Source organism: Chinchilla lanigera, unplaced genomic scaffold (genome assembly GCF_000276665.1).
Source record: "Chinchilla lanigera isolate Chin_1 unplaced genomic scaffold, ChiLan1.0 scaffold00073, whole genome shotgun sequence".
NCBI classification, from domain to species: Eukaryota; Metazoa; Chordata; class Mammalia; order Rodentia; family Chinchillidae; genus Chinchilla; species Chinchilla lanigera.
The window spans coordinates 6,145,095-6,159,183 of record NW_004955474.1 but is presented as its reverse complement, the minus strand read 5'-3'; the positions used below and the strand labels follow the sequence as shown (position 1 = coordinate 6,159,183).

General features: G+C 43.4%; 1 protein-coding gene and 1 pseudogene across 1 annotated transcript in view; one reads left to right on the top strand and one right to left on the bottom strand.

The window, feature by feature from the left end:
• The window catches only part of LOC102025905, a 22,794-nt pseudogene extending 16,655 nt beyond the window's left edge, over positions 1-6,139 (bottom strand).
• The window catches only part of Gpat3 (glycerol-3-phosphate acyltransferase 3), a 73,269-nt gene that overhangs the window by 33,601 nt on the left and 25,579 nt on the right, over positions 1-14,089 (top strand). The window contains exon 4 of the mRNA XM_005401380.2: positions 11,893-12,163. Coding sequence (XP_005401437.1) covers positions 11,893-12,163 — 271 coding nt within the window. The remainder of the gene's footprint in view (positions 1-11,892; positions 12,164-14,089) is intronic.

Here is a 14,089-nt window from a genome sequence, read left to right as displayed (position 1 = left end):
CGCTGCCCACAAGGAAGCCGTCCACGCCAGGCTGGCTTGCCAGCTCTTGGCAGCTTGCCCCAGTCAGAGAACCTCCATCAGTGATCCGGGTGCTCTGAGCCGCTGCATCAGAGACGTTGGACGTAACCATCCCATGTACTTCTGGGCCTGTTGAGGTGTTGCCGACTTTCCGGTACCAGTGGCCCACACAGGTTCATAGGCCAACACAGCCTTGCTCCAGTCTTTCACATTATCTGAGATGACCTTGGTTTGCTCAGAAATGACCTTCTCCGTGATGACAGCTTCCCTTCCGTCCAGCTTCTCCGTGATGCGGGCGATCACTCCTAGTCAGGGCGTGGGCCACCTTCTACCCAATCTGCTCATCTGACGCCCCAAAGATGTGCCTCCTCTCCGAGTGGCCCGGGACTACCCATGTGGCTCCAGGGTCTTTGATCATGCCAAGGCTGATCCCCCAGTGAAGCCCCCATTGGTCCCTTTGTAGTTCTGAGCAGCCACAGCTATCTGAGGGCCCAGCTTCTGCCAGACAAAGTTGGTGCAGGCAGTGGGGGGCACAGAAACCACCTCAGTGTTGGCCTGCACCTTGGCGGCGTCAGGGTGTTGGTGAGCTCCCCTCTGCCCTTTATTTTGTTTCTTTTTTTGTTGTTGTTGTTGTTGTTTGAGATAGAGTCTCACTACGTAGCTTAGGCTGGCCTTGAACTCATGGCGCTCCTGTTGCTTCAGCTTCCCAAGTTCTGGGACTACAGGTGTGTACTGCCATGCCTGGCTCTGTCTTTGACTCAACAGCCTTGAACTCATGCTGAGGACGTGGCAGGTTACTCGTCTCCTGAGACCGAAAGAGACAGAGCTGTTTCCTGTAAACCTTGGCTGGGTGATGCTAACGGAGGGACAAGGTTTGAGAATCTATCCAACAATGCATCTCAAGGGTGATTGTCCTTTGTAAACGATGAATCTTCCGCATGTGTAGGGAAGCTACTTCTGCCTTGGATCGGATTTGAAGAGTAAGGGTGCTGGCAGGACATCTGTGTCCTGATGTTTCAGAGTCCTCACCTGGACAGAGCACTTTCCTCACACAAGTCGGACCTACTGAACTGAGGGACTTTGGCTGTTTTCCTGGGCTTATCGTGGGAAGGCCCAGAGACCTAACGAAGAAATCAAGTGTGTTCCAGACTGTAGGAGGTTGCTTCCCCAGTAAAATAGAATACAATAAAACAAAGGATGACTTGAGTTACAGTTTTGTGCAACAGATGACCAAGTGTAAGTGAACTGGTGACAAGGCCCTATCCAGATTCATGTTAGGTGCAGGCTGCTGGGCCAAGTCTTCTTTAGTATCAGTTCCCTTTCTTCACCAGGAAGGAGAGGAAACACTGGGAAGAACTGCTCCATGGGGCTTTCTGTTTGGCAGAACTGGGGGGTGACGTGGTGTCAGTGGGGAAGATCTTAGTGTATTTGGGGCTTGTCAGAGAGCAAGCATTGGACTGAGTGGTGTGGAGCTTAATGCTTTAGACACGAGGAAGCCTTTGGTTTCGGAGTTACAGACTTGGTAACTCAAATCCTGGCTCTGTTCTACGTTCTCTTTGGCTTCAGCCAAGTTACACAACCCTTCCAGCCGTGTTTCCTCTTGTACACAATGGGGATGATGCGTAATACCTGACAGGACCGTGAGGGTTACATCAGTGTGTGTGCTGAGGGCTGCGAGTACAGCCTGGCACCAGGAAACAGTAAACGTCAGTTGCCTTCTAGTTGAGGAAGAAAGATTTAAAAATATACCTGGGAAAAGTGAGTATAATCGGATGGAGCCTCTAATTGAGATTGTAGGTGGGAATTTGACCAGGTGTTTTTTGTTTGTACCAGGAATCGAACTTATGACCTTGAGCTTGCCAGGCAGGTGCTGCTGAGCTACATCCCTGGCCCTATAGGTAGGAATTTGGAAGACTCTTGAGAAGTAAATTTTTTTTAAAAGATTGAGGAATAATTTACATACCTACTAGTTTCCTATGTATAGACTTGTGTGATCACCACACAGATCGACCTAGTGAACGTGTCTTGTTCTTGAAGTTCTGTCAGCCTCCCCTGTTTATGTTTATCCCTCAGTCCCTGTGGTTGTTAGCTCTCTCATTTATGACATTTTCAGTTAAGTTTTTCCTGTTATTGAAATTTAGTGTGTATTCTTTGTGTTATTTTTTTTCATTCAGTAAAAACATTTGTGAGGTTTTTTTCCCATGTTTTGCATGAGTCAGTAGATTTTTTATAATTGCCACGAAGTATTCCTTTGTACAAAGACCAGTGATTTGCTTAATCCATTGTTATGTTAGTTGACATTTGGGTTATTTTTACTGTTTACACATTAGGAATAAAGCTGATTGAAATGCTGTTGCGTAGATATTCTGGTGAATATCTAGGCCACAGGGTAAGCAAATAAATGTTCAACCTTATTAGAAAGTGCTAAATGGTATTATAAAATGTTTGCACTCAGCAGCAACGTGGACCTGGACCCTTCGTCCAGATTAAACAGTTATTCAGAATACGTGGGTGTGTGTGTGATAAGGGTGAGAAAGGGATCAATGATCATGATGCAATATGCCGATACCTCAAAATGCATATAAACTGTATGGATCACAAAATACTAATACAAAAATTAGAAGTTCTTTATAGATGTAAATAATTAGCTACCTTTGTTTCATCTGTCTTTTTTCTGGCTTCCTTCGTGGAAGTATTTTTTAAAAAAATTAGTTACAGATGCAGTATATAAGTTATATAGAAAGTTCTAGAATAGGCATATAACCAATTGGAAATACCATCTTCTCATTTAATGTGTGATCTTTTATGGAACTATTTTAAAGCTAGTTGTTGGTATCATGTCCTTTTACATTCTTCAAGACACATCTCAAAAATGCACATTTAAAAACAGCTTCACTTCTGTTACTGTGTTTAACTAAATTGACAATAAAATTGAATTTTTTTTTTTTTTTTTTTTTTTTTTTTTTTGTTTTTTTCCAGTACCGGGGATTGAACTCACAACCTTGTGCTTGCTGGGCAGGCGCTGTGCCGCTGAGCTAAATCCCCAGCCCCAAAAATTGAATTTTTAAAGAGAACTTAGGAAGGGAATCAGGAACCCAGAGGAGTTGCCATGAAATAAGTACAGCCAAGCTGCCTAACTTCTGTCCTGGATATGTACCTGGGGCACAGTTTGATGTGGTATTCTATAGCTTCGCTTTGCAGTGTCACAGCTAAATTACTGTGAAAAACCATGGCAAAAATTAGAGTGGAAACCTGTGCAGTGATGTGGCTGTGTAAATTTGTACATTAATTAAATATATTAATGTCTGTATAATTAATGAATTGGAGCAGAATGAGACCGAGATCAGTGGTATGTTTCAGGTGTCGGTTCTTGGTACTGACTTGTTAGGGTGGCAGAAAGCTCTTTCTGCTCTTTGTACCTAACACTGGCCATGCCTGTCCTTTGACAATGAATATCTCTGGTGTTTAATCTCAGCAGCGCTGATTTATCTCACTCCAGATCCTAACATACAGGTGGTCCTTAGAGCTGTTTTACCTTGGGCTTTTCAATCAGGCACCCACATTTGTGGGTCGGGGTGGAAGTTGGGGATGGTCGGGAGGCATCTGGACCTGGCTTCCTTGCCAAGGTCCTGAGCCCTCAGAGGAGCTCCTCATAGCAGAAAAAGGACACCACTGCCAATAGTTGTTGCTGGATAGGTAAACTCCTCCTTGCCCAATTGCTTAATAATTAAAGTAGAGTGTACATAGAAAGGAGCCTAAAATTATACATGTGCAACTATGTGTTTTCCAAGGTGAACTTGCGCATTTGTCTTTCATTTAGATTGAGAAATAGACGATTACTAGTATCCTAGAATGTACCCCCAGTTCCTCTTCCAGACACTGGGGGAGTTGAGAGTGTATTTTTGTCAGTTCCTTAAGATTTTCTCAGGGAAATGGTGTTAGGAGACACTGCTGTTTCTTGCTAGTACTTCTCCTGTATGATTGCCTATGTGCTTTGATGGGCTACCTGCCAGCGCAGTTTTTACCCAAACTGACCAGTTCAAACATGGTTTCAATGAGAGCAGAGTTGGAGTGATGAGTGTCTGACTTTCGGCGCTTTGGCAGGGTAAGGTCTACTTCTGTATATAAGCTCCATGCCCTTTTTTGGTCTACCGTAGGCCTGATTTTCTCACTTGCTTGCTTAGAAAGCTTGCTTTACAACTGGAAGATTGAAAAGCTAGTGTGGTATATAAGTGGGCAGTTATTCCAACAGCTTACTCAGCTAATTTAGAGTTAGTTATGTCTAAGATGGTTTTAACTTTTGCCTTCATTTCAACAGGGCTTTCAGATCTCGTATTATTTATGAATGAATGACTTGCTAAAGACACGGGGCATAGGGCAGGTTGTGCAATTCATTAGATAGAAGACGAGTTCTAATTTTCTTTTAATCCAAGCATGGATCGTGTTGGTTTGGCCAAAGCATTTGGTGTAAGGACAAAGTTCAAATATTTACGACTTTACTCTTTTAAATTCCCCTCTCAAATAAAAAATTTATATCCTGGAATCAGTATTTGACCAATTTAAGAAATGTGGTTTACTCTGAAGGATTAGGATTAATTTGTTCATAACAATTGGGTTGTCTTAATAACATTAAAATTAAAAATTATATCTGTGCCAGTTAGTCTGATATCTCTATCTAATTATCTATCTATCTGTCTTTGGTCTCCTTATAAATATTTCTATTTATTTATTTAGTTAGTTTTTTTTTTTTTTTTTTTTTCCGGTACCGGGAATCGAACTCACGACGTTGCGCTTGCCAGGCAGGCGCTGTGCCGCTGAGCTAAATCCCCAGCCCCTTTATAAATATTTCTAGATACCTACGGAAATATTTCCCCTTTCCTTAATATGTAATTTGATGCCTGATAGATAATATTTCCTATATTTTGACTGTATTGAATTTTTTCCAGTCAGAAGTTTATATTTGAGTGAATTGGATCAATAATTTTAACCCTCAGAGGTCAATATTTCTTAGGAAGGAAGTTACCATTGCATTTTCATTAGTGCTTCTGTAACCAGGGGTCTTAGGGTGCTCTGGACTTCTTTCAGAGATTCTTTGCAGGTTCTTGTCCTGAACAGAGAATTAGACAACACACAAATGGTAGTGAACTGTTAAATATATTAAAGATAAGAACAGAAGTATGCTGTACACAGTGAGAGCGGGCACTGAGCTCACAATGGCCACAAGGTTAATGGCCACCATCATTTGTTTCCCCTCATTCTGATATCAGATCTAGGTCATCCTGTCCAGAACCTGCTTCACTCCAGAAGAACTGAAAAACGGCAATTTCTGATTGGTCCTAGGTGCTGGGCGTGGTCATTTGTATTCTGGATTTCTGTGATTAATAGGTGATGCCCACTTGCCCGGCTGGTTGGCCACACCCTAATCACCTGCTTCCCTTCCCATAACACCTATTTTATTTATTTTTTTTTTGTCTTTTTCAGACAGTGTTTCACTATGCACTTCAGGTTGGCCTTGAACTCACTTTGTAGCCCAGGCAGGCCTCGAACTCAGCGATCCTCGTGCCTCAGCGAGTGCTGGGAGTACAGATGTGCGCCACCACACCCAGCTCATTTTTTATGTTTTTTTTTTTTTTTTTAAGAAGGGCGGAGATTTATTGAGAGATAGCTCCTGAAAGACAGGAGGAGTCCCAGAAGTGGGTTGCCACCGAGGCCATTTTTCTAACAATGTTTTATCTTTTTATTTATTTATTTAGTTAGTTGTTTTGCTTTTTGAGACAGGGTCTTGCTATGTAATTAATTCAGGTTGTCCTTGAACTCACTATGTAGCCCAGGCTGGCCTTGAATTCGAAGTGATCTTTCTGCCTCAGCCTCCTGAGTGTTGGGATTAGGAAAATCATAATTTTAAAAATGAAAACTAGTTTCACTACACAAGCCCATTTTATTTGTTTTAACTTTTTTCCCTCTCCTCTCCCAGAACACAATGAGCCTGGGAAATTCCCTTCGACCTGCAAGTGGATTCTCTACTATTGTATTCTCTTTTTACTTGCAGATTGCCCTCTTTCATTGGTGAATAGTCCACCTTTTCACCTGTACAATGGACTTTCACCTTTGAGTAGATCATTGTCTTACGATGGGTGAGCCAACTTCCTCCATCCACCAAACAAGACCAAGACTAGATAATCAACTTCACAGAATTCCACTGCTACAAGCACAAATATTTCCAGTTTCGAACTCTAAGGGATCTCATTTCTCTGAGCATCAGCAGCCCACTTTTGAGTATGTCCTAAATCTCTGCCTAATAAACCCTTCTCTTGCCTTTCACTGATGAACCTCCAAGCATTCTGTGTTTAGGGTGGGTTAAACTTGGCATCCTAGCTTCAGGACCCTCTTAGACCCAGGCTAGTGACAGAATTGCTGAATCACAGGCTCTCAGTGTCTTTGAATTGATGCCGCATTGTTTCCTAGTAAGCTAAACCTTATTGGTATAAAGTAGTATCTCTTGTGATTTGGTTTATATTTCTCTGATTGCAATGAGCCAACATCTTTTTGAATGTTAGTCATTTAGGCTGATTCTTATGGATTGCTTGCCATACTTTCAGCCAATTTTTTAAAAACTGAATTCTTTGATTTTTTTTTTTCCCTACTTATTTTATTATGTATTAACATTCTGGATATTCATCCTTTGTCTATATACTGTTGAAAATGCTAAACTAAAAAATATTATCTTTTATTTGCATTATACAGAATAAACTAGGGAGAGAGGCAGAGAAAGTGGTGTACATCAAGTGTGCAGGGGTAGGACCTAGCTTTTGGGTGCACGTCTCTAAGCTTTGTTACATACTACGAGGCACTTTAAAGTTGCGTTCTTATGTCTGGCTTTCTGGAAAAGAGTATTTTTAGATGGTCTATCCCTAGTGTATTTCATTCAGAGAATTACTCAACAACTTGTTCTTCCCTCTTCTCTGGACATTAAAAAAGAATCTATATATTGCTAAATAATGAAACTTGCCCTGCTAAGTATTGGCCGTACAACAGCGCTTGAGTTGAGTAATGGGCCCTGAGTGGGACTGCAGCGCCTGGAGGGTCAAAGGGGAATTCAGTAGGGACAGTTATCTTGGTCCATCCTCTAACCGAATTCCTGCTGATTTGATAATGTCAGTAGGCTAAAGGTGAAGAACCTTGACCTGCTTGGAATTGACTCCTGGACAAGGTAACCTAATGATAATTCAAAAAGTTCCTTTACTGCTGTAACTCTTAATGTAGATATTAACTTTGCATATGGGGCACACACACAAAAACATATACACCAATGTAAAATAAAACCCAGACATGAAACCAGAGAATACTAACTCTATGGAGACTAAAACATTTCCCACTCCATTTTATAAGACACCAGTTATGGAGCTGGTGGTTGTGTTATCCAGTGTGGTGGGGGTGCGCTGTAGGCCCTTTCCAGAGATTTTTTTTTCCAGATTCTTGTCCTGAACAAAGAATTGGACAAGACATGTGCAAAAAGTAGCCAGGTTTTATATTTATTAAATGTAGGGAAAAAAAATAATGCATATTCTGCAGAGTGTGGGTCATGGAAGAGCACAGACGCCAAATTAATGATAGAGGTCTTGCTGTTGCTCAGGCTGACGTCAGCCTAGGCTGTCCTGTCAGAAACCTGATTAATTTTTGACCAGAAAAATCAAAGATAGCATTTTCTGGTTAGTCCCAGCTGTGGGGCTTGGGAACCTTTTCTGCGCATGTGTCCTGGGTCTCCATGATTGACAGGTCACAAGTACTTCCTCAGCTGGTTAGCCACGCCCTAATTTCCAGTAGTCTTAAACAGAACCGGACTTTCAACTCCAATGTTGAGACTTGGGCTCTCTGTGTACCCGCGGAGGAAGGCGGTGGGAATGAGGAAAAGATAGACAAGAGACAAGAGCTGGGTCAGGTAGAGATACTCTCTCCTAAGCAGAGGAGAACTGCCCAAGAACGGTAGAGCGTTTATTTATACCCTCTAGAGGGTGATATTAATTTCAGCCTCTCTCACTTCAGCAATCAGTTAACAAGCTGCAGCAGCTTGAAATTAATATCATGGTTCAAGGAGCTCCCCGTGTTCTTGGCCAGGCTTTGTCCTGCATGCGTGATTGATGACCAGCTCCAGCCGCTCCCCACACTCCAAGCCGACTTTCCTTTCTCCTCCCGGGCACCATGCTGCTCTCCCTTCGAAAACCAAAAAGAGGAAAAAAAAAAATCTCAATTTTTCCTGTTGACGCCGTATCAGTTCTTCTGGGCATCTATGATAGAGCAGCAGTCTCAACTTTTGACTGATTTCTTGGTAAACTGGAAAGAGAAAGTCAAAGAAGGTCTTTCTGGGATTTAACATCTTCACCTCGCTACAAAAGGAAAGCTATTTCTCTGTAGTCTGTGGCACACCACCTGACGGCTGTCCTTGACAGAACAGCGTTTCCACTTTGGTTAAACCTGGCCCTAATTCTGTGTATCGATATGTACACAGCTGGCTAGGATATTTCTTTCCCCCCTCAGGGGGCTTTAAGCAATGGAAATGGGTCTAGCTGAGGTGCTGATGTGTAGCCTTTAAAGCAGTGCACAGTCAGTGATGTCCTGCCTATGGCTTCCAGCTAGTATGTGAGCTGGAGAAAGAAACCATGCCATGAGCCTGAGGGCATGAAGGATAGACATCAGAGCTCAAGCACTCACCCCAAAACATGAGATCCTTCCTCAGCTCGGCGTGGTGGCGCATGCCTGTAATCCCAGTACTCCACTCGGGAGGCTGAGGCAGGAGGATTGTTGCGAGTTCCGAGACCAGCCTGGGCTACAAAGTGAGCTCAAGGCCAGCCTGAACTGCATACTGAGACCCTGTCTCAAAAACAAACAAACAACAACAAAAAAACCCAAGATACTTCCTTAAACTGTGTTATGCAGATCAATCTTTGTGCATACCTCTCTCTGCATATTGCCCAGGTGCTACAATGACTCCTACCTAAGCAACCCCCTCCACAGTACTCACATACTTCCCATGATTCTCACAGTCACTCATCCGTGAGCCACTCCTCATTCCATGAATTAATAAAAGCTGGGTTTGGCCCTGGGTCGAGGCCTTTGTTCCGGTCAGTCATCATCATAGCTGGACTTAGGACCCCCTCGGCTCCCCACCACTGTAGATATGTGTCCGTCTCTTTATTCTGCCTATAGGTTGCGGTGAAGTGGTAGACTGGAATTACTTATTGGAATTCCAGTAACTTTTTCCTGGGATTACAAATGTGGACTCCTCCGGACTGTGATGAGGCTGGTGGAGCTGAGGCTGGTGGCGTGGGATCCCTGTAGGAGTCTAACGTGGGAAGGAAAGGCCTTTGTGGCACAGCTCAGAGGAACAAGTAGTCCTTTATGGACTGTGTGCATAACCACTCTTTATTCTTTCAAGACTCTTTCTTTCTCATTTATTACTCATGGAGTGGTTAGAACTGGGTGGTGGCAGTCATTTTTCAATTTAGAAAAAAGAATATGCTGCTTTAAAATTCTTTGAGTTATTTTCTTTATGGAAAATATGATATCACTATGGAGAAGGAAATCTAGCCTCCTTGCTCAAAGATAATGTTTTCTTCACATTTTTTCTGTGTATATATATTTCATAGACTTAAACTACAGTTTAAGATTCTTTCATTTAACATTTGTTAATGGACACGTGTGTATCAGAGTGCTGCAGGGAGCAATTTCTCTGCAATTCTTATGATAGAGGCCTAGAATTGGAATTATTGATCATCAAGAACTATTTTTAGTCTTTTCACGACAAATCAGTTTTATTTTTTGGTCTTTTTGAGACATGGTCTCGCTGTGAAGTTCAGGCTGCCCTTGAGCTCACTTTGTAGCCCAGGCTGGTCTCAAACTCAAAACTATCCTCCTGCCTCAGCCTTCTGAGTGCTGGGATTATAGCCGTGCACCACCACGCCTGGCTTGACAAGTCAGTTTTGAAACCAGTTGGTAGGAATTTGTTCCACACTCCTATAAGTGGCATACGAGAGTACCTTTGTTATTTTAGTCATTGGATTTTTCATGAACAAAAGTATTGCTGATTTTGATATGGGGGAAAAAGTGTAACTCTCAACCTGCTAGATGGCAGATATGCTGCGTTTGTGTTCCCTGAAATTGAAAAGGAATTAAAGAAAACAGAAGTTAAAAGTAGGGTAAATGTATGGAGAGAGCTAGCTTCTGAGAGACAGGAGGGGACCCGAAAGTGGGTTGCCCTGGACCCCACTTCACAGAGGAAGTTGGTTTTTTTTTTTTTGTACTAGGAATCGAACTTATGACCTCATGCTTGCCGGCAGGGGCCATGCCGCTGAGCTAAATCCCCAGCCCCCACAGAGGAAGTTTTATACAGCAAAATCACATGGGGGTACAACGTGGGTCAAAACTACGACCAACCAATAAAATTACAAGTGTAGCCGCTTAGGTAATATTGATCCAGTGGGGAAGCAGGTCCCGTAGCAAGGGTACATGGAGAGAACAGAGACCTCCTTAGGAAGGGATGGATCAGGAGGTCCTGGTCACCCACCTGGGTGACTGATGTCTATCTAGACTTTATTGGACCAGGTGATACCAATTATAGTGTAACCTTCAAGTTACTGCTTATCCCTCAGGGAGGCACGTAAGCCTGGTCATTCCATCTTTATCTTGAGGCCTGGCCTTCGACAGATGCGCTTCCAGACACAGCTGTGATGCGTTCTCATCCTCTGCTCTGACTCCCTTGCTGGCCTCGCCCTGTCTGACTGCCTAGAATATTTCTACCTAATTTAGCTGTCTATAATAATTTGATAACATAAATATGTCAGTTTTGTCTCACTCACATTTTTTTGACTGTAAAAAATTCTGATTGATTTTGAGACAGAGTCTCATTACATAGTCTAGGCTGTCCTTGAACTCACTGTGTAGCCCAGGCTGGCCTCAAACTCTTGGTGATGCTCCTGCCTCAGCCTCCTGAGTGCTGGGATTACATGCGTGTGCCACCACACCCAATTTAAATTTTGATATATTTATTAACCATTGATATTACTTCCATAAATTCACTTCATGAACCTGCTTACTTTTCTGCAGTAGCCTGTGGTTTTCTTATTAAAAATTTTTATGGTAATCCCAGCACTATGGGAAGCTAAGGTAGGAGAACTGCAAGTTCAATCCCAGCCTGAGTAGTTTAGTAACTTAGGGAGATCCTGCTTCAAAATAAAAAATAAAGAAAGGGCAGGGATGTACCTGAGTGTGAAGGTGCTAGGTTCAACAGTATCGAGGGAAAAAAATTATATGACCTCAACTATTGTTGTTTGTGGTAAATGTCATTTGCCATTTTGCTTGCCTTTTGACTTTAAAGCCTTTAGCAGAGAAGCACAGAAATCTTTTTTGTTACACAGTTCAGATATATCTGGAGAGAGTTTGCTTTCTGTGAATTCTTTTGGTAATAATGTTTAGGGAGGAAACCCGAACAAGGAGGTTAAAAAGAACTAAACTTTTTTTTGTCTTTTTGAGACAGGGTCTCACTACGCAGTTCAGGCTGGCTTTGAGCTTACTCTGTAGCCGGGCTGGTCTTGAACTCACAGTGATCCTCCTGCCTCAGCCTCCTCCCGAGTGCTGGGATTACAGGCATGCGCCACCCCGCCCGGCAGAACCGAACTTCTTCTGTATTCATGGAGATCACTGGGTATAGGTCATTTCTTGCAGTGATGTCCCCTCTCTTCTGGCTGCTGTTACATCCCTTATTTTTGAAGTCTGTTTGTCACCCATAGTATTTATTTTCTGTAAACTCCACAAAGTTGCCCCGTTGGTGAGTTGCCCTGTCCTATTACATTTTCTCATGTCCTGATGCTTTCTTTTAAGGTATTATCCAAAGAGATGAGTCACCCATGGAGAAAGGGCTCTCTGGTCTTCGAGGAAGGGACTTTGAGCTCTCTGACGTGTTTTATTTCTCCAAGAAGGGATTGGAAGCCATTGTGGAAGATGAAGTGACCCAAAGGTTCTCCTCAGAGGAGCTAGTATCCTGGAATCTCCTCACTAGAACCAATATCAATTTCCACTACATCAGTCCTCGGCTCACCATGGTGTGGGTGCTGGGTGTCCTAATCCGCTATTGTGTCTTACTACCTCTGAGGTGAGTTGCTGCTTGGTAACTTGACCTGTGTGCAATAGCCACAGAAGAGCTTAGTGGTGGCGTTTTACCCCTTCCACAGAGGAAATACCTCCAAATGTGGCCCCCATGGGAATGCAGCATCTATTCTCCTGTCACTGTTTTTCTCCCAGTGAAGGTGTGTATTCAAAATTAAATATGTATTTTACAACCTGGTCCACTTTGTGTTATACTCCTAATTTAAGGAATGATAGAAAAGGGAATTTATAAGGAAGAGGAGAGCCCGGGCATGGTGGTGCACGCCTGTCATCCCAGCACTTGGGAGGCTGAGGCAGGAGGATCGTTGGGAGTTTAAGACCAGCCTGGGCTGCAAAGTGAGCTCAAGGCCAGCCTGAACTGCATAGCGAGACCCTATCTCAAAAAGACAACAAAACAAAACAAAGAAGAGGACAGATGCTTGATAGTTCCACATTTTCCAAGGTGTTGTCTGATTCCACGGAAAGTTCCCTAGTGAGGCCCCCTCTGCTTTTAGGCCACTGCCTGAGGAGCGGGGAACCCTGAGCCTAGTTTACTGAAAGCCTAGTGGAGGTCATCAGAGTGGAGGATCCTAGGCAGTGGGGTGAAGCACAGTCGCCGAGATCTGTTGGCATGGTGATGCGGGACCATGCCCGAGGAGGGGAGGTACCAGCCATGGCCTTGCCGCTGGTCATCTTGCTTCATTTCCCTGGAGTTGGCCTTTGCCTCCTCTACCAGATCTTTCAGGCAGTTCCTGCCAGCCAGTTCATCCTGGCCTGAGCTGCAGCCTGGTACCGTCCCCAGGGTGCCTTACACTCGTTCCATTCAGATTTATTACCGGGAAGGCATTGCTTAAGAGGAGGCACACGCAGAGCTCCTGTTTCCTTTCCTCATGTTGCCAGCGTCCTGACATTGCAGCACAACGTGTCTTTGGGGAGTTGCTTCAGCTGTGCTAACAAGTGAAATCAGGGTTTCGTACACTTTCACTTGAGCTCTAAGCCCGGGTCCCTGAAGGGTTCCTATGCTCTGGGGATGCCCATGACTTGCCATTGGCCTGCAGGAAAGAGAGACAGGAGTTTCAGTGGCATAAGCGCCTGCCTGTCAAGTGCAAGGTCGTGAGTTCGATCCCCGGTACCGCAAACAAACAAACAAACAAAAAAGACAGACAGGAGCTTTTATTTATTAAAAGCTTCCGTCCTCTTGATAATTAGAGTCCTGTTCTTTGTTTTGTTTTTTTTTGTTTTTTTTTCCAGTACCGGGAATTGAACTCATGACTTTGTGCTTGCCAGGCAGGCGCTGTGCCGCTGAGCTAAATCCCCAGCCCCCTAGAGTCCTGTTCTTACTTTTAAAAAGAAACAAAACTGTACTGAAGCTTAATAGGTCTTGCATCTCCTTAGTCAGGCAGTGTCTCAAGGGTAACGGAAAAGCTGAGCAGCTCAGAGAGCTGGAGAGGCCGCACTGCTCCTGGTTAGCTGTCCCCAGGAAGTTGATTGGATTAGTTCATTTCAGTAACCCAGTACTCACGGAAGAGAGAAATGACAGAAGGATTTGTGCAAATCAACCACAGATGTAAAAGAATCCAGTAACAAAGCATCCAAGAACAAAAAGAAAATGTAGTATGAAGGCTCCTACTTTTAGTACATAGTCTTCAGGGTGGAGAATTGCTTGGTAAATGATTTTTAAAAGGAGCAAATGTTACAAAGTGGGCATTTAAAAAAGATTGTGCTGGCTGAATGTGGTGGTGCATGCCTGGGAGGCTGAGGCAAGAGGATCGTTGTGAGTTCAAGACCAGCCTGGGCGACATAATGAATTCAAGGCCAGCCTGAACTACACGGCAAGACCTTGTTTCAAAGCCCTCTCCAAAAAAAATCTTACAAATAAAATTTTTCTTCCTTATTTATTTATTTATTTATTTATTTATTTTTGTCTTTTTTC